The sequence below is a fragment of the Tinamus guttatus genome, unplaced genomic scaffold (assembly GCF_059628265.1).
Source record: "Tinamus guttatus ecotype Peru unplaced genomic scaffold, ASM5962826v1 Tinamus_guttatus_pri_ptg000423l, whole genome shotgun sequence".
NCBI classification, from domain to species: Eukaryota; Metazoa; Chordata; class Aves; order Tinamiformes; family Tinamidae; genus Tinamus; species Tinamus guttatus.
The window spans coordinates 3,882,022-3,902,283 of NW_028288957.1; the positions used below are offsets into that span (position 1 = coordinate 3,882,022).

The following is a 20,262-nucleotide window of genomic DNA, read 5'->3' on the forward strand; positions in this document are numbered from 1 at the left end:
ATTTGCGACTTAAACCATGTGTGAAACAAGCTCTGCAGAATGCCTCTGACACCAGAGAGGCAAGCAGGAGATCTCCCATCCACAGCTCTTCGTTCTCCCTATCAGATTGGTTCGACTCACCTTCTCTCCCTTCAGAAAAGTGATGCGGGACTCCTCCGCATCTCTCCTCTCTGCAAAGTCCTCCATGACCTCTGCAGTCTGGCTCTGGGTGTAGCACCTGACAGAAGACTCGTAGCTCAGGTCCCCAATACGGAAGATGGGGATGTGCAGGGCACCCTCCTTCTCCTTCACTGTGTACACATCCTTGCTGAACTGCATGCTGGGCACTGCAGGAGGCAATAAGAGTCAAGCAGCCATGAGCTCCCACAAAAGAGACAAGCTAACGGAGGCAGGTAAACTCTTAGAGAATGGTTGCATGGAGTTTGACAGCTGGAGAATGAAATGACATCTTCGCTGTGCCTTGGGAAAGGACTTAGTTTTAAACAAACCAGGGACTTTTATTGTCATTAGCCCTCCAGAGATGACAGGACTCTCAGATCCTGCTGTCCCTCAGAAAAGACATGGTATTTCTCTCAATCACCTACTCCAAGGCTGCTGAAACTCATTTCTTCCCTAACATTTCAGCGCTGCTCCAGTGTGCTGGAAAATAAGCCAGGCCTAGAAGCATAGGGGTGGCAAGTTTGTGAGGCGTGTCAGGAAGGGATTATATGAGGACTCAGGACTGAAACAGGTGCTTGGTCCCAAAGCATTATGCTGCCGTCTGTGGACAGACATAAAATAAATGGTTTGCAGCAAGGAAGGCACACTGCAACAGCAGATGGAAAGGCAGAAGTGATTACAGCCTATTGCAGAGTTAGATTATGCAGGTGGCCTGCTCCTCAAGAGAGAGCATGAGAGAAGATAAAACACAAAGGAATGGAAACCTACTCCAAAACATTCTCACACAGTAGGGGAGAATCCAGCCCACAGACAGCATGAGTGAGGACTGAGCTCTAAGCAGAGGAGACACAGCTTGCCTAAAAGCAAGGGGATCCTGCTGGATAATTCATTGTGCAAAGACTCCATGCTCTTGCGGACAGCGATGCACGGAAAGATCAGGGTAGCCAAATGGAACAAGAGGATTCCCCAAACCATAGGCCAAATCAAACCTAGGAGTAACTTTACTTGGACAAGTCTTCTGTGGAAATGTTGAAGGTGAGGCTAGGGTGGAGCACAGAGAGGTGCCACAGATAGCTTACCATCTTGGAAGATGTCATTAATGGCCACTATTGCTTGGAAAGGCTCTGTCAGCTCAGCTCCATGGGGTGAGCTGAGATACACAACGAATGTCTCCAGCCCTTCTATCACCGGGTCCTGAGCATCATCCAGGATTGTCAGAGTGCAGGACTGAAAGGAAAGCAAAAATCCCATGTTTAGAAATGCAATCACTTATCCTTCCGCGATCCCTGGCACTCACTCACATTCGGATATCCCATTCAGGCCTTTTCTGCGTTCATTAACCAATGACTGCTCTTTTGGAAACAGCGTTCCAGATCATCAGGCACATCACTCAGAGAACAGGCAGCCACCTTTACCCTGGGAGAGATGTTCTCAGTGGATCTGGCTGGAGCACTGAGCTGATGTGGATCTCTGCCCAACAGATTCATTAACACTATTCACGTAACACCCTAGTGCCTCTACCTCCTCTAAGGCTGTTACAGGCAGCAGTGTCCGGTACACAGTAACCATGCCTTAACCCTCAGCGTCACTTTATGCACCCTCTCCTCAGATAGCATTCCCCATGCTCATCTCTCATGTTTAGGAATGCAAAAAGACCATTAAATGCACAGGTGGTGTGAGATAGCTAAACACGGAGCAGAAGTCAAGAACTCACTGCTATGCCATCCTTTAAAAATCCACTGTCCAAACATCTTGATGCCAGAAGAATGTCCTTCAAGATCTGCTGTCAACCATCTAACCTGTGCTGAGTTGTGTCATCAGTCTGTGCCATCAAACTGAGCAGACCCATCACCGACTGAAGGTACTCCTCACCTCCTGCGTCCTGCCTGGTCTGAACTCGATTTTTCTGGAGCTGGGGACATAGTCGATTCCAGGGCTGGCAGACGGAGGGTCTGACGTCCGAGTGGCACACCACACAGAGACAGGGAGGGACAGATCAGGTCCCTGCCGGAGGACTGGAATTTCAATGTTTCCTGGATCACCAATTACACACAAAAGAACCAAGATCAGAAGACAGCCAGACACCACAAAAGCACCTTCTCTCCCTTTGCTGGGCTCCTCTCCCTTTGTCACCGCCCCTGCACTGAGCACGGACCACCGCAGAGAACAACCCCCAGCCCTCCCTCAGGGCAGAGGAAAGAGCATAAACCTGCCAGGAATCTTACGATCCGCTGCAGTGCACTAGACTGCTCTGATGTCTCGTGCTGCTGAAAACCCACATGCACAGTCACCCCCTCAACACAGCGCAGCAGCCCCCGCGGGTGACCTGCTGCTCTTCACCTGCGGCCTCACTGATGGTGAAAGAAGCATTTCCCAGGAACACAGTGGAGGCGTCGTTGGGACCAGCGATGAAGACGCTGGCTGAAGCCAGGCTTCCAATGCGGGCATTATTGGAAGCATCAGCCAGCACGATCTCAAATTCCTCCTCTTCTTCATATTCGCTGTCATCGATCAGCGTGATGTCACATGTCGACACAGTGACACCGGGCCCAAAAACAACGCGGCTGTCGTCTGTCATCCCCCGGGACTTGAAGTCAGAGCCAGACTCCAGCATATAGAGGCTGCTTCCCTTGGCTGATTTGGAGACCGTGTAACATATGGCAGACACAGTGCTGCTGGTGTCCCCTAAAATGAAACAGAAAATCATGTAACTCTATGCAAATTCTTTTACTTCACTTCCTGGACAATATTAAGTTAACATTATTAAGTTTTAAGTTAGACATTATTCATTTAAATAATAATAAAAAAGCTTTTTAATTATCCTACCCATGTGATCAAAGACCACAAGATACACTTGATCTTAACCACTTCTATTGCCTATAAAGTACAGAATTGAAAGTCAAGCTCTAGGCAGCCGCAAGCACTTCTCAGGACCCTGGCAGTTCCCATGCTTGTCACCTGTCACCTTCCTGTCGGCTACAGTCTCCAGGGCTTCCCACTCACCCTCTGCAGCTGGGGACGGGCTCTGCACATCATGCCCGCGGCATGCGGCGCTTCCCATGCTGTGGAGCCTCGCGGGAGCGAAGACGGATGCTCTGTGAGCCTCGACCCACCTTTCCTCTCAATGGGAGCAGAGAGAAAGCCAGCGCTCTCGCTGACGTGGTACGTCCTCCTGTCGAACTGCAGCGCAGGCTCGTCCTCGGCGTCCGTGATGAAGACCGTGGCCCGGGTGATGTTGCCCAGCAGGGCGTAGGCCGGCATGCTGAGCTCCACAGCGAAGCTCTCCGTGCTCTCAAAGACGTCATCGTCGTTAATGAGAATGGTGCAGGCCTTGGTGTCCTCCCGCTCCTCAAACTGCACCTGGAAAGCAGAAAGCAGCAATGTCACTGGCAAGCTGCTCTTTCTGGATCTAAATTTTCTGTCCTTCCTGCCTCCCTTTCCCTCCGTGTCCTGCGCATGGAGCAGTGTCGAACAAAAACTCAAGCCCAGGATAAAGGATGACCGACAGTGGAAGGCAGCAGCTGCAGCGCCTGGGCCCCTGCCCCTCCACATCTCCATCATGTTTTAACCTTCTGCAGGATTCTGAGTGGCAATCCTACCTAGGCAAGCCCGCAACGCTATCAAAACAAGCCTATCAAAACACTGTCCCAAAGGGAATCAGGCTGTATTAAATCCTGATTTAAAAAAAAAATCAGAGATTCTTTTCAAAAGAAATAAAACATAGTCTTTTAGAAATTAAATATCTATTAAGGGTAGTCTAAGGACTCTAATGGAAGAAATGACTGGGGACAGAGAAAAGCCCTGGCAATTATTTGTGACACTTCCACTTCCCACTGCTTTCCCAGCGGGCTCTGCCCTCCCGTCCCCACTGTCACTCCAGCCGTGCAGGCACGTGCCAGGCAGCCCGTCCTCCTCCCCGCACGCCTGACCCACCTGCCCCGCGTACTCCACGTAGTCCTGCTGTCCGCTCTGCGCCCCGGCACTGGCGGTGGCCGTTCCGCGCTCGGTGCGGCACAGGACGATCGCGTACTGGTTGAGGTTCCCGATCCGCCATATGGGGATGCTCACAGAGCCTGCGCTCTCACTGACGTTGTAGCTGAAAATGTATTAAACCCGGGCAAACACCAGGCACTGCTTAATGGACCAGCTGATGGCACTGACATGTTAGAGGGAATGTGGGGGTTAGGACCTTCACTGTGGGGAGCAAACTCCATGTGTTAATACTGATCTCAAGCTGAATGATGCCTCTGCAGAAAGTCCAGGGGACACTGGGCCAAGACACAATGATAGTCTGACACTGATAACCAAGACACAAATGGTAGTCTCCAAACCAGGGACTTGGGCAGATGTCAGCTACTCAGCAACCCTGCTCCATGGTTTAACCCAGCAGACACTTCTCCTCACTCACACACACATGAATTCCCTCTTCCATAGTGGCTGCTAATGGCCCTTCCACACTCCTAGAAATCAACAGTGGGCCTGATGGGTGTGAAACAGCCATCAACGACGGTAACTGCCCAATAAACTTCACTGCATGCTGCAAGTCCATCACACATTACAGAGCTCAGCCTGCCTTGCTCTGAGTCACAGCCCACCTGCCTGAAGAACACTGTGAGCCCCAGGTCGCTTACCTGGTGTAGGCAAAGCTGATGAGAGACCACCGGACGTGGAAGACATTGCCGCTGACCACATTGGGCTTGCTGTCCTTCACTAGGAACTGAAAGCTGTCCATGGTCTCCTGAACCTTGTCCTCGTGCATCACGTAGCGAACGAGGCCGTGGTTCACATCCTCTGCCGGGAGATGTTCAATAAGCCAACCCACCTTTATGCTGCTGGAGCTTTCCTAGCTACCACGGTCTTGTCTGTGACAGAAGCCAGCCTACAAACTGTGCCAGATTACTCCTTTGGCCATCTGTAATGGCTCATATTTAAAAATAAAGTAAATTTCTTCACTCTTGGGAGCAAACTGGTCAAATAGCTCTGCTCAAATATATGGAACCTGAATTTGCCTAAGTAGCACATATTTCAGCTCTGGCCCATAAACTCTTATGTCCTAATAGGGCTCCGTTTCCCTGCTGAGATGTTGAGGGCTCTCATTTTCTGCAGTGTAAAGTAATTTACCTAAGCTCCAGACTCCAAGTAATAGGTCTCTTCCATTTTTCTTGGCTTCACTTACTGAGGCCAAGGGAAGCCAGGCTTGGCTAGCAAAGGCCTCATGAGACTGCTTTTGTACAGGACAAGACACAAGCTATCCCAATAAACTCGGGCAGCCAAAGGAAAAAAGTAACAAAATGCAGCCCAATTTCCATACCCTGAGTGAAGGTGGTCACAGCTGTCCCTGGTTTCAGCTTGTTGTCCAGATAACCATGTCTGGGGCCGCTTGTTATCTCATAGATCAGTTGCTTGTCATCTGTGTCAGGATCTGTTGTCAGTAATTCCTTCTTAGTGATTACATTGGTTGCCTGGATTAAAGCCAAACCGATGGAGTTAGGATATCCATCAGTGCAAGCCTGACTGCCTGCCCATCCGAAAGGCCCAACCATCCCTCTATCAAACAGTGTTCCATGAGGGAAAAGCTTGGGAGTTTAACAGTACTGGCCACAAAGAGCAGCCTTGAACAGAGAGACGCTGTAGATCTCTAGTCATGTCCCACATGATATCTCACAGCAAAGGAAGGATTAAAATTCTGCTTCAGTGTTTTATATATATATATATATATATAAATAAATAAATATATATATATATATATAATTATGGCTCGAGTAAAAGCAATTCAGAGAAGGGCCAAGTCCTGCCTAGCTCAGACTAAAAGTTAACATAAACCTTCTGGTTTCACCTGGAAACCACCCCACCATGAATGAGGCTGATGCCCAGGCGAGGCTTGCCTTGGCCAAAAACATTTGCAGATGGCCTCAAGTTTAAGAGTTTTACTCAGAACATTTCATGCTGCTTTAGTGAGTCCTAACTGAAACGAGTTACTCCTCTTTCAACAACCTCATATAGACATGCTTCAGTTTTGCCACATTTTGCTTTCCCTTTAAAAAGAAAACACCTTTACCAGGGTGGGGAAATAGAGAGAGTGAACATTAAACTGCCCTAGGCTGCAGAGATGTCTTCTCCTGCATCATGCAGCCTGGTTCCCTGCAAATCCCTGCCTGTGGCAGGCCTCTCTGTGAGCAGAGAGCAGCACCTGCTTCCACCAAAACAGTAACAATGTCGGGTTCCTCTGTGAACCCCCTTCTGAAACAGCCCGAGTAACAGCCTACGGGAAACGCAGGCCGCTGGCTACCTTGCCATCCGCGTACTCCAGCCACTGCAAGCCCAGGTTGGTGATGACCCTGGGTGTCCCATCATCCACAGGGAGAATGTCCACCTGGAAGCGCTGTGGTGCTGCTGTCACAACCTGAAAAACATTCAGAGTTAGGAGTGATAATTTGGCAATCAAAGCTCTGGCTACGGTATTATCAGTCTGGCTCCCTCAGCTTCTTTGGAGGCAAGCTTGCACATGCAAAAGGCTAGCAAGGACACCAATGAACAATGAGTGAGAATACTCAGTCCTTTCCTTCAGTGCAGTGACAGCAACTGAACCTTTCTCCTCTGAGAGGGGCTGCCTACTAGCTATGGAAAATCTCCCTCACCTCCCTCCTCCTTCCCTTACCTCTTTCCCCTCGTCCTCCACAACGAAGAAGGGATTGGTTCCATCAGATACCGTGAAAGTGAAGCGATCCTTCAGGGAGTTGCTACCATCGTGACTGTAGCTGATGCGGTTCTGGTAGATGTCATCCATCGTGAAGGTAGTGGCTTGGTGGTAACGCTGCCCCTTGACAGCGCGTTCAATCAGGCCATGCCGGGGTGGCTGCACAACCGTGAACGTGATTGACTCAGCCTGCACCAAGAAGACAGGTTGGCAACCTGTTGGGTCCCCAGCACATGGATGGGCAGGTCACTCTAGCTTGAAGGACCTGAAGAGGCATCCTCTGCACCCCATTGGCCTTCCTAGTACAGCAGGGCCAACCAGGGCCAAAAGACAACATTGCACACTGGAACAGGTCGCCCTGAGCCCTGACACTGCCCCATCCCTCTCCCAGCTTAAAAAAAAGAGTATAGTTAGGGAGAGCTAGGCTAGATCCGTCAGACCACACTATTGCTTTGGCTGGTCTGAGATAGCTCTCACCCTTGTGACAACCCCTCAAACACAAGAGCAGTCGCTCCTCCTGCAGCCCTTCCAAGCAACTGTGCCCCTTGTCACTTTGGCACGGGGTGACGCGTAAGCAAAGCTGCTCCACGAAGCAGTGGAATCCTTTGCTTTGGCGCAGAGCGGTAACAGCTCTCGCTCTAAAGAAACTGCAGCCCAATGAGGTAGAGCCAGCAGGGGACTGCTTACCCTCCAGACAGACCCAGAACAACAAGCAGGAAATGCCGTTTTCATCCACGCCAGGCACATGTTCAGTGCTACTCGGGTCAAGCCCACAACATCCAGAAGGAGGTGAGGACAGGGCAAGGACTAGCTCCAATCACAGCAAGGTCTCCATACTTTTCATGCAGGCTTTTTGCTGTTTATGTATCCAAGAGACACCCCAGATGAAGTACGCATTTCTCCAGCCAAGACTTTGCTTTGCTCAAACACTCATTTATGTATTTATATACAAATGGGACCTCCCATAAAGCTGTTTGTTTGAAGTTATGATCAGACAGGGTATGAGCAGGGAGGGAAAACACTCATTATAATCTTTCTCTTTCAACACAAGCCCATTTTTTTTTCTGATAGCCCACATGTGCAGCAGAACAGGATAGACAGGAGGCAAGGGGGAGTCCTGCCTTACCTCCGTGTCAGCATCTGTTGCTTTAAGCTCGAACTCTGTGATGGTTTTTCTCACACCTTCTTGAACTCTCATCCCAGGGCTCTGCACTACAGGCAGGGAATCATCCACAGGGTTAATGGTGATGTCGAACGTCTGGCTCACCTGCAAGAGAAGGGAAAGGAAAAGCTGTGTCTCGCAAGCACACAGGAGGAAATACTGGCTCCCATCACATGTTACAGAACCAAGAGCCTGCTCTGACTTAGGGAAAAAAAAAAAAAACAAGCTGGCACCTACCTCATTCGTTCCATCGGACACAGAAAAAGTGAACGCGTCGGCGTGTTCCTCAGTGTCGCTGGTGTGGACATACTGGATGTTGCGTGAGGCCAGGTCTGCCTGGCTAAAAGAACTGATTCTTGTCCCTAGAGAAAGAACAATAAAGGAAAATGTGCAGCAGAAACCCGGGCAGGCAGCACAGTGGGGCAGACCCTCGGGAGGGAGGGCACGGAGCCTGCTCTCCCTCTCCTGGCAGCCCAGCACACAGAGTAGCCCAAACCCCACTTCCAACACTGATTTATAGGAACACCTTTATGGGCATTAGGAGCACCACGGTCACAGAAAGGTTCCCAAAAAGTTCTTTCAAAAGCACTCAGGCCTTTAACTCTCATTGGGGCATTTGGCAGTTTTACTGCTCTTAAGGAAAAAAAAAAGAAAAAAAAAAGTAATAGTTTTCATTAGTTTATTATGGTAAATGGTTACTACCAAGTAGTGGCCACATGAAAATAAATGCAGGGAACTGGTATAAATAAATGACCCTAAAATTAATGTTTCAGCAAGGTTTGCTTGGAGTTCATTAATTTTAAAATTAATAAAATTAAAAAACTCTTTAAGTTTAGGTCATTTAAACCATAGTAACAATTTGTCCACACTGCACAAGCCTATATGTTTCTTAGTCCCTCAAGGGTCTAAAAGGCAAAGAAATTGGAATCATCATGTTTTAAACAACAGGACGATTAAAACTTTAACTTGTATCCTTCAGATTTCAAAGTATGAGAGTCACTGTTTAGTTTACAACTTAGGCAAAAGCACTCTATGTTTTTAATTTTCTCTCAGCAGGATGTTTGCTTATTTATAATTTCATCTATTTCTCCCCTCTCGACATGTTTGTCAGAGGATACACTGAGAAGATTAGACTTTCAAACTATGCTGTACAGCGACTGCCTGCATCCTGAAAACACACAGCAGATTTACACTTTAATCTCATGTTAAGAAGCAATCAAATTCTAAGAAGAAACAAAATCTTAGGTGAGTGTAATCTATACAAAAAGAGTATATTATATGACAGCACAGTTTCAGACCTTTAAAAAAAAAAAAAAGAGTAGGAACACTCTTTCTATCAGGGGATACCTGGGCTTGGAAGGCAACTCTAAAATTTAGGCCAGGTTTGCAGGGAATTTTGAGTCGAATTACCAGATCTCCAGAATCTGGAGGATGGCAGTGAAATTGCATGTGAAGGGGCACTGTTTCACAGCACACTGTTTAAAACAGCCTCTCACAGAGCCCATGGAAATTCATTATCCAGCATACCCATCACACCATGGATCTGTGTGACTTATCTTCCCTTTAACTCAGTGGTTGGCAGCCCCCCACTCTGTAGCAGTGCTGGGAGGAGAGGCTGCAGTTAAGGGATTAACAGATATCAAAGGCTAAAACGGGGGAGGAAAAGCAAGTTATCTGTCCACCAAGGGATACTCTGTTACCGTGGTGGTTAGGGATGGATTCTTTAGAGCCCTGCACTGTGTAAGAGAAGGGTTGCCTGCCACGCAGATACAGCACAGGTCCTGGAGAAAGAGATTCGCATAGTGGCATGCTGGACTGATCAGCAAGGCCTACAGGGTGAGTTTATAAAGGAGCACAAACCCAGTGGCTGAATAAATCCTCATCTGCTCATTACTGGGCAGCCCTACTCCCCAGCGCTCTCAATTAGTGGTCATTGCTTTCCCGTGGAGGACATAATTCCCACTCCGGCTCCCACCCAGCACATTTTTCCTGCAGCCTTGGTGCTCAGAAGTCCTTCGGGGCTTTGGCGTGCCCAAGAGAGCAAAGCCCTGCGGAGCAGACCTGGGGAGGCGGTGTGCTCCAGGCGCCCCAGCCGCGGCTGCCGCGTGAGCCGGAAGCGGAGCCGCGCCGGCTCGCTGTCCGCGTCCGTGGCGGAGAGCTGCAGGGTCGTGATCTTCCTCACCGAGTTCTCGTCCAAGACCAGCCCCTTGTTAGCGATGATGGAGGGCGGGAGCCTGTCCTCTGAAAAGGTCAGGTACAAAGGCAAGTGGGTTAGGAGACAGTCAGTCTTCTTCTTCGTATCATTCGTATCAGATACTTGTGTGCCAGCAAAACACAACATACACCCTCCTCCTTCTGAAGGGACCGTCCTAGACCAGTAATTCTCAAATGGGTTTTTGGAGCCTCAGCATTAATCAGGGGATGGTAACATTATAATATCTAGACAGTACTAAGATACCAAGTGGAATTTTCCTACCTTTTTCAGTGAGGATGTCACAAGCCAAAGAACTAATCCTTGTATTAGTGAATTTTCCCATGCCCCAAATGTCAACAGTTTGTGAATGAATGGTGAACAAAAACTGCATCTCAAGAATCACATCCTAACTTGCCACACATGTGGGATGAAAATCTTACTCCATGAAAATGTAACTGCAGAAATATCTTTTACCTACTACACTAATATGGAAAAACTGGTCCGTCAGTTTGTTGCCGTCTGTATCGATCACATCAAAGCTGAAAGCAAAATCTCCGCTGGGATCCCCTTTCTTGTGACTGTATGTCACTTGTCCTGGAGAGAGGGACAGGGGAGAAGAGGCAGTTTATTACAGGCTGTGTCATTTCATTCTTAGTGCAAACCAGGCTGGCACTGATAGCCGTGGGTCTTGGGGCTTGACAGGACTCCAGTACTCAGATTTCATTCCTTGTTCTCTTCATCTTTTTTTCTCCTGCTGAAGAAGATGCTTTAGCATTTGCTTTATGATACGTTTTTCTTCCCTGCTATAAAACTTTATTTTACTTCTTTCCCTCTCCCTTCCCTGATTCAAAACAGCTTGCCCTTGACACAAAGATGTGGCAAAATTTTACTTAGAGCTGGCCATTAGACGCAATGGTCAGCTAAACTCAGGCACACACTCACCTTTATTTATGTCAGCCTGGGTGAAACTTTTGGCTGGTCCTTTGACAGAGATCTGGACTGGATTATCAGTTTTGGTCAACTGCAGACTGCCGACACTGGGATCCTTCTTCATGACAAATCTGACCCTTGTGTCATCCAAGTAATTAGCTGCCACTTTCAAGTGCTGATCTGTGAGACGTGCTGCAGAACCTGCACCAGAGAGAGAAGACCAACCAGTGGCTTCACCCAGTCCAACTCAGTGACTTGTGCAGGCTGAGCATGAGACACCATCCTCCCTCCTCATATTATACCAGCAGGAAGCTGCAGGCCCTTGTTGACAGCTAATTTGGGTGGCTCGTTCTTCTGCAGCTCCATGGAGAACTCCAGCCTCCCGAGCTGGGTGTAGAGTCCGTCCGTGATGGAGAATCCAAACTCATCCGTCTGTGCTGCCGCGCCACTCTGAGTGTAAATGATCAACTCATCCAAAATGTCCTGGTAGGTGAAGGATGAGCCCTGAGACAGCACAAGCCCATGTTCCATGGGCTCCTGGGCAGCCTGCCTCCTGCGGAGATAACCTGCCAAGCACATGAAAATTACAGGGAGAACATGGCCCGTCGGGGTACTGCTTGTATGCTAGGGTGGATGTGGCCTTGCAGCTTCTGACGGCAGGATCTTGGCTGAAGCGTGATGAAGGAAAATCTCGGCTTATTGCCAAAGCTAGTATGAATCTGCTTACAAGAGGTCTCAGAGGAAGCTACCCACCCTGCCTGGCTTTCCACTCACTGCTCAGCTCTGTGACACGTGATTGCACCAAGATGGGGTAACACAAAAGGGAATTTCCCAGGGAAGCGTGTTCAGTCCCTCGTCTTCCCTCTCCCATAGACAGGGAAGGAAATCACGCAAAAAACAGGTCTGTCCTGCTGGGCAATCCCTGCCTGGCTCCTGGGCCACGCTGAAAATGCCACCGTGCTTCATCGCATCGGGAGCTGTTGCACACACACAAACACACACACACAGACACACAGGGCTTGTTGGCACTTACCATGCTCAGGGGTTTTGGTAACCACAATGACAAGCTCACTGGCCTGGGTGTCCAAGTCCCGCAGGTTGAGGGAGGCGTTGGTAACCACCACGCCTGAGCCCTCCTGCACTCTGACGGGCTCCAGCATCATCTCGGGGGGCTCATCATTCTGCCGCTGTGCAGGCCCAAAGGCAGACAGTCACAAATGGGAAAGACCACAAGGAAATGACTGCTCCCTAGCGGGGTGAAATACGAGCTCCCATTCAACACTACTGATGCCATGGTACATGGGTGGGTTACATCAGTTTCTCCAAACCTATCCAGCATCTTGTCTGCTTAGAAGATGGAAGGGACATCAGAGAAACAGGCCCTGAGGAAGAGGCTGCAATGCACAAATGTTTCCAGGCCCAGCAGTGAGTATTAGGGGAAGGAGACAGGAGGAAGAAATCTCTCTTTTATCCCCTTCATATGTGTTACAAAAGGGTGAACACAGCTCAAAAACAGAAGGGAGTTGCACCTTCAAAGACACTTGTCTCTGGGGGGAGAGGGGACAGCATGTGCATACCTGAATGGTGATGTTAATGCTGTGCACCTCGGACTGGCTGAAGCCATTGCTCACGTAAAAGCTGAAAACATCATTTGTTGGCTCGATGCTTTCGTGGACGCTCTGGAAGTAATAAATGCTGTTCTCCAGAAGGTCTTGAAAGGAGAAGGATGCATCTGTGGCCTTAGCACCCTGCGGGCCAAAACTCTCACCTGCAAATAGAATGCCATTAGTGAAAGGAGGCATACTTAAACTGAGGAAAAAAAGACAAAATCAGGAGAAGAATGACATGTTGCGAGAGCCAGAAGGACGTCTGTTTCTGAAATGTGGTTTTCACTTATCTGGTGGACCTACATCAAAAGCAATTTCTGCCATATTAAGAGCAGGCATTTGGGAAGCTGCCTTTTTATGCACAGTACAAGCGATCTCAAGTCCCAGAATTATTCAGGCTTTCTTCACCAATGAGACAATTGCTAATGTCTCCCATCAGCACAATCACTACATCAAGTTTTCTCTTGAAAAATTATGTCTTGAAGCCAAAAAAAATCCACCCAGCCTGAGCCTGGTAATTGGAAGAGGCTCACTATGACCAAAATGGCACAGTCCAGAGTTTATTGATGAGAGATGAGCTATGAAGACCAGCAGCTCTTGTGCTCCAGGAGTAACTCTGGTGACAAGTCACCACACTGGCCGATACATGAGGATATTTTAGAAAGGGAAATCATGCTTTAAGTAAAACGTCACTTCTCTTAGGACAACAGGAGTGAGCAGAAAAGCCTCTTGGATGAACATCCTTGGACAGTACAAGAGGAATCCTGCCTCTTCACAGTAACAAAGTGAGTGTCACCAGTCATGCTCTGGGCCAGATCATGAAGTTTGCTGTGGAATACTGTACTACAAGGACTGACAGAGTAAAACATGCTGGAAAGGCACATTTACCTGTCTTAGTGTTTTCAATGTAGCCGTACATAGGTAGAGTGATAACCGTGACCCGCAGGTCTTCCTTGATGGCAGTATCATAATCAGCAGCTAAGTGGTGATGAGCCAACAGTGGGACCCTGCCCCCCTCATCCACCTGGAAAAAAAAAAGAATGCAGCAAAATTACCATCAACGCGCAACAACACACCAGATGCTCCCGAGAAGGTCTGCACAGTCATTTTGTGGAGGAAGCTTCCCAGGTCCTTGCATGTTCACATCTCTTAGTGCCATTTCACCCTTCTCCAGATGATTTGAACACAAGATCCGCTAGGAGCTGTGGTGGGATGGGAAGGACCAAGCCTACTTGTCCTCCAGGAGGAGCCTGCAGGTGCTTTACTGGGGGGAAAGCGGACTGACACAGTCACACAGAGCTCTCAGCAGGTGACATCTGCATTTTGTGTTGAGCAGAAGCTTTTGAAGGTAAGGGAGGGGGGATGCAAAGCTGAAACAGAGGGACATGACTTCAAAAGGCTACGATAAGGAGACTGAAAAGCTTTGTATCAATCTAAAGCCCCAGATGTTTTCAGACTCAACTTCTGGCCCCAGCTCCTGACCAGTACAGAAGTAAACAGCTGAAGCTCAGGTTTGCAACAGTGCCCTCAGCCTCCTTTGTCCTCCGAGTATTTTGTTAACTTTCTGCACTCACAAGGCTGGATGTGTAACACTGTACTTCCACAGAGATTTCCCCTCCATTCCGAAAAAGACTGTTCGCTTCCTCATATCCAACACATCCTTGACACACTTCCCACCATCCTCCGTGGCCACTTACAGTAATATGGTCAGCAAAAGCAATGAGTGATGGTGCTGTCTGGGCAGATGTGATGGTGATGGTGAACATCTGGCTGTCAAGCCGGTTGTTATCGGAATCAAAAACAGCGAAGTGGAAGACGTCCGTGACTGGCTGATTGCTGGTCTCAAACATGGTGGAGTAGCTGTGCAAGTCAAAACACAGCCTGGGTCAGTGAGTCACACAAGAAGTCGGCCAAAGTGCCCCATCTTTGCAGCGAGAAATGAGCACACGCTTCTCCAAAGAGAGGTGGCACTCCAGGTCCAAACTCCCCTTCCCACTCATTCCCAGAGTTCTTTTAAATCACTCTTTTTGGTATTGCACGTCCAAAGTACCACTACAACATTGTGGACACAGAAGGATATCCTCATAGTTTGAAGCTTTACAAAGTCTGGGTATTTCAGACGTGCAGGAATACCCAATTCTGTATGTAGGAAATGCTCTCATTTGAAATCTCCCAGGAGACAATAGCCCAGAATGGAAAAATATATTTGATGCACTGCCCTAATATCGTATAGTCCTGAGTTCCCTGCACAGAGCCCCCTAAGCTTTTAATTGGCAAGGCTTGAAGGAGAAGAGCTCTTTGATACCTGATCCTCTGGTTGTTGATGTCTTCCATAGTGAAATTATAAACCCTGGAAAGCTCTTCACCATGAGAACCAGACGTCCGCAAGAGGGTGCCATATGTGGGCAGAGATATTAACTGGATTCTTATCTCTGAGTCGAGAGAATTATTATCCTAAATACAGGAGAGAAGAAAAAGAGGAAAAAAAAATCAAGATTAGCTTCCACTAAATGGAAAGTGGAAGAAAATGTTTTATGCATCAAGCTAGTAGGGTCAGATCCTCAGCTTTTGAATACTAGAGAAGCTCTGATGATGAAGAAACAGTCAACTGGATGTACATCCCAGCATCTGTCACAAAATGCATTTTGCTTTTTCAGTCAGCACCAACAGGTTTTCCCTCTGTCCTTCTATTGCACCAACACATTCTCCAAGAGATAAGCCTGGTATTTTTAATTTCAAATTACACTCCTAGCGGACCATTTATATAATGTGCTTTTGCTGGCTCCACATAAACTGAGCCAAAATGTTACTTACACATGGCAGAGAGTTGCCGACCAATGCTTCCCACAGAGACACAGAGCTACACTCGGTTCTTAGCTAAAAAAAAAAGCCAATTTAGAGCAAGGCTACAACAGACAGATCCACATTAAAGTGAATGCTCAATCTTGTTCCTTATAACTACATTAAGTACAACCACAGCATCTTTCTCCCTAAGGCTTTTGTTGGTGTCCAAAAGGATAAGACCCAAAGCAGAAAATATCATATCCTCAACACATAGGTCAGAAGCCAAATCTTGTTTTCTGTGTCAGCCTGCCTCTTGTTTCAAGAGAACAGGATAGACTCAACTCTGTGCAAAAAGTTATATGCTCACGGGATAAAATTCTGAAAAAACACTTCCATCCGGCCTAGCCATAGAGACTGTCAATGCATCGATGCTGTTCTTTGAAGCCATTTTTATGCATTGATTTAGGTACCACAACACACCAACTGCACTTATAAAAGCATTCGAGTAGGAGGGGCGCCTAACCGTTGTGCCTCCCCTGCCGAGGCGTTTTGGCAAGCCCCAAGGGTACACGCCTCTGCATGTCTGCTGCCAAATTGCTATAAAAGTAAAGCCCTGGCTGCCAGTTTTCCAAGGATAGCCACAAATCCAGGTAGCCCTGGAAAAAACAGTGCTGCAAGGTGTTTGAGGCCATGCGCCTTTCTTGGCTGCTTGGTACGAGGAGTGTGCAACAGGCACGATGTTTAGAAGTGAAGCAATCGGAGCTGTTAACGGGGGGAAAAGACTTCTGAAGGGTCAAAGTAATCAGTCAGACAAGAACTGTTCACGTTCCAGTGCTTTACTGACTCAGCGTAATTGATTCATATACTTTTGTATATTTACTTCTGTCAAGCTGTAATTTTTGTTACCTGTTGCCAGCCAGGAGAGCACAGTTTGTTGCTGTCAGAAAAGAGCCTGACACAACGCAGGTTAAAATTCCTCCGAGCCTGGACAACATAGTTCTTCCTTAATGGAGAAGCAGGAATGACATGGTATAACCACTCCTCTGGGGCTGGCTACACTTCAACTGCAACACCCAACAACTTTCTATCACTGCTATCAGGACAGGAAATGAGTCTCTTAAGGTCAGCCTAGCATCTTCAGGACATCTAAGGGATCTATATTTAGAGCTCACAACTTTGCATAAATGTGAACAATGGGGCCAACAGGGAGGGAGCAGCTGAAATGCATTTTTATTGTAGCAGCTGAAATGCATTTTTTCAGGCAGGCTCCAACCTGCCTGCTCAGAAAGCAGCTATCACAGAACCAGCAGCTGCAATGACACGATCCACACGAAAACAGTGCTACATCTCAAGTGCACACATGCTGACATCCTTGACCGTGCAGAGCTGCTCACATTGCTGGGTACAGGCTTGTATCCCTTGGAAAAAAACATTCATCTGCCTTCTTATCTTGCCTCCACTCTGCAGCTCCCTGAGTACCTCTCTAACAGCCATTACATGACGTCTCTCCAGCTACACACATGAGCTTTGGTTTCACTCACACCTCCTCGCTAGGGAGAGAAATATCCGTAACCACCGCCAGTGTCTTTGCTGCTACATCACCTGCTAGGAGCAAGATATCTTTCTTCTGAATTTCACCTGCAGCCTAAGTCTTGGACAGCACAAAAACCCGGCGTCAACTCCATGCTGTCGAGGAGTGCAGTATCTTGGACTGCTTAAGAAGTCCTCAAGCATGTCTGGAAAAAGAACCAGGCAATTTGGAAAGGCAGCGGGGGGACGGAACAGGTAGACAGAAATTGTCCGGGGATTATCACTGAGCAAATGCATGCGCTTTATTAGCAAGTCTGTTTGGTACCAAAATCTGGGATTAACTCAGTTCTCATGTTAGCATGGCAGTTCACCTCTGTTTCAGTCAAACACAGATAGCTTTAAACCCTGGTGGATAAAAGAGCCCATTATCCCCTTTTTGGCAGCAGGAGCTAGAATAGAGTCAAAACTTGAGCTCTGTGCCAAGAATCCACACTGGCTGTGGAGAGGGGTGTGCTGTGAAGGCTCCGCGGGGGGATTAGGAAGGGCTGCTGGCAGCACGACTAGGGTTGAGGCAGAAATAGAGGGAAGCTTACAGTGTAGGCGAGGTGCAGCCGAGAGAGAGTCATGGAGCTTTTGCTAGCCACAGTCATTGCCAACAAGCAGCCTGGGGCCAGCTGTGGGCCGTTGTTATCCAGCGGGGACACTTCCACTCTCAGCACCGTTGTCACTGTGCTGACACCATCAGTGACAGAGATTTCCATGCTGTCCTCTGCCGTCAGCGAGCCATCGTGCACGTATTGCAGAGCATTTCGAGTGACGTCCTCGTAGCTGAAGGTGTCACCTTCCCAAAGAGAAATGCACAAGTCAGCCTGACTTTGTTCAGAATACCAATCGGATTCAACTAAGCTAAAGCTCTAATTTAGCAAAAAACAGCCCCATGCTTAACTGCACTCTGTAAGAGTACTCTTACAGAGGGGTGAATTATTTGAAAATGTATCAAGGATTATTTATCATTTATATTACTAGTATGCTTTATATTTCTCTTGTAATATACATTTATATTACACTGCTTATATTATATATTGCACTGTTTATATTATACATATTTATGTTGTATCATAAGGCAGATTTTCCCTTGTTCTCTGAGAGCACAGAAACTCTCCTTCCTCCCTTCCAAGCTGCTCTGCAAGCTCCTGTCTGCCACAGCTAGAGAACGCTTCCATCTTTACATCTTCCATACGCTCCACTCCCACATAGACAATATTTGTCCATCTGATCCCATACCAGAAACCGCTGCCACCAAGTCAACAGCAAAACTCCAGAGGGGCTTTGACCACTGGCTCACACCGGGTTTACGTGGACATGGACTTCAGGAGAAACGTGCGCCGAGTATTACACCAGATTTAACTTTCCAGTGAAAACAAAGCATCCCTTATGACTAATGCCTGGTTACAGTTATCCCGGGTGAACAAGCCCACATGTAACCTGGCACCAAAAGGCACTGACTCAGCCAGGAATTAGTCAATAAAGCAAAGGGGAAACATCTTCGGTGCTCCCCATGCCACAGTCACACATGTTCAGGCCTCTGTTTCCTGCTGGTCGGCTGAACTGCGGTCAGGCACCCGCTGACCCCCTCTCCACCTGCAAGAAGACTTCTGCTCAGCTCACCTGCTCTCACGCGCTCCTGCACTCCTGCACCGAGCTTGAGCACGACGCCGTGGCGGGGAGCTTCCACCAGCTCAAAGAAGAGCCCCTCGGGAGCTGTGTCTGTGTCGCTCACTGCCAACTGGATCCCTGTGCCGGGGAAAGAGCACCAGCGTCAGCATCCTTAGACACCACATACTCTCAGGTAGGAGATCTCTCTTCAGTTTGGTGAGGTGTGTGATGTGCTCTTGTGAATGGAGCCAAAAAGCTGAATTCAGTCAGTACCCGAAGGGTCAATAATTCTGATGCTGCCTTCACAGAAATCATTAAACGATGCTTAGGTGAGAGGTTGTATTACAGAACCTACTGTCAATACGGCTCACGAGCAACATTAATGTAAACGTGGAGCTTAGGAAAGAGACTCAGTGAGTGTGCATATAGCAGGGGAGTATCTCTAAGAACCCCAAAGAACCTTCTGACATCACCAGAAAGTTATCTTAACCAACCCAGTGCAACAGATCTTATCACTAACCAGCAGCTCCAATTTTTGCCTCCCAACTCATGAAGCAAATGAGGAAGGTAACCCGAGGAAGAGGTGACAAACCCTGTTCCTCGCACACAGTCCAGCTGAGGGGCCGCTGTACCCACACAAGCACAGCTCCTTAGCTGAACAGAGGTGAGTGAGCCCAGAAGTCTCCCCAGCTCCACCCAGATGGCCTTGTGGCAGTGAAAACCAAGGCCAGGCAGAGCTCTGCCACCCCATCCCTCCTGCTCTACCCACCGATGGCAGCTCTCCCTCCCTGGCCGACCTCCAGGAAGGGAGCAGGGATCTGGAAGACGGGAGGCTGCTGCTCCGCAGAAAGCAAATGAATGACAAACACCATCTCCGGAGTTGTGTGTTCTCCATCAGACACTGGATACAGACAAAAAAAGACACATCTGAGTGGAGGGATGTGTTTTCAGGGACTTGTCTGGGAAATAAAGCTTCTCCACAAATCACAGCGCCGTATCAGTGACTTCCCACTGTGCCAGTCTACCCCTGTGTCTATGGACCCATACATGCACTTCAAAAATCCTGCCAACAGTACTTAAGTTTTGTAAAACAAGCACAACTTAGAGGAATCTGCATGTGTGCACACATACATACTATCTCCTATACAGCTATCATGTGCACTTGTAAGTTAGAAAATTGCCTTCTACATGCTAATGGATCACTTGTATTTCTGTCCAAGACAGTATATGAAAAGGGCAAGATATGTTAAACAAGGAAATAGTTTATCTGTAGTGATCTAACTGTGGAAATATTTCCATGCTATATCGAGGGAAAAAGAAAAAAAAAAAAAAAAAAAAAAAACCTCTGAAATACATCTACACATTGAGGGAAAACAGGAATGAACTAGCCTTGTACGACATATTCCAGACAGCTACTAGAAAAAATCTTTCTACTGAGCTATATCCTAGCTCCTATAAACACCTTTGGGACACAACCACATGAATATTTCCCAGGGCACATTCATATTCCTACTGGCACCGATAGGTGTGCCTGCAGCGGCCA

The 20,262-nt window shown here is 48.0% G+C and overlaps 1 protein-coding gene across 1 annotated transcript in view; it reads right to left on the minus strand.

Annotated features, from left to right (window-relative positions):
* LOC104571280 (extracellular matrix organizing protein FRAS1-like) overlaps positions 1–20,262 on the minus strand; it is a 138,016-nt gene that overhangs the window by 11,887 nt on the left and 105,867 nt on the right. Inside the window, exons 35-58 of the mRNA XM_088531641.1 lie at positions 19,489–19,620; positions 18,732–18,857; positions 17,657–17,904; positions 15,055–15,203; positions 14,447–14,609; positions 13,638–13,773; positions 12,720–12,910; positions 12,176–12,329; positions 11,445–11,708; positions 11,155–11,343; positions 10,687–10,806; positions 10,080–10,259; positions 8,256–8,380; positions 7,983–8,123; positions 6,818–7,045; positions 6,449–6,562; positions 5,471–5,621; positions 4,791–4,950; positions 4,093–4,255; positions 3,273–3,519; positions 2,500–2,844; positions 2,032–2,192; positions 1,239–1,386; positions 121–326 (exon numbers count right to left, since the gene is read on the minus strand). Of these exons, the coding sequence (XP_088387767.1) occupies positions 121–326; positions 1,239–1,386; positions 2,032–2,192; positions 2,500–2,844; positions 3,273–3,519; positions 4,093–4,255; positions 4,791–4,950; positions 5,471–5,621; positions 6,449–6,562; positions 6,818–7,045; positions 7,983–8,123; positions 8,256–8,380; positions 10,080–10,259; positions 10,687–10,806; positions 11,155–11,343; positions 11,445–11,708; positions 12,176–12,329; positions 12,720–12,910; positions 13,638–13,773; positions 14,447–14,609; positions 15,055–15,203; positions 17,657–17,904; positions 18,732–18,857; positions 19,489–19,620 (4,241 nt within the window). The remainder of the gene's footprint in view (positions 1–120; positions 327–1,238; positions 1,387–2,031; positions 2,193–2,499; positions 2,845–3,272; positions 3,520–4,092; positions 4,256–4,790; positions 4,951–5,470; positions 5,622–6,448; positions 6,563–6,817; positions 7,046–7,982; positions 8,124–8,255; positions 8,381–10,079; positions 10,260–10,686; positions 10,807–11,154; positions 11,344–11,444; positions 11,709–12,175; positions 12,330–12,719; positions 12,911–13,637; positions 13,774–14,446; positions 14,610–15,054; positions 15,204–17,656; positions 17,905–18,731; positions 18,858–19,488; positions 19,621–20,262) is intronic.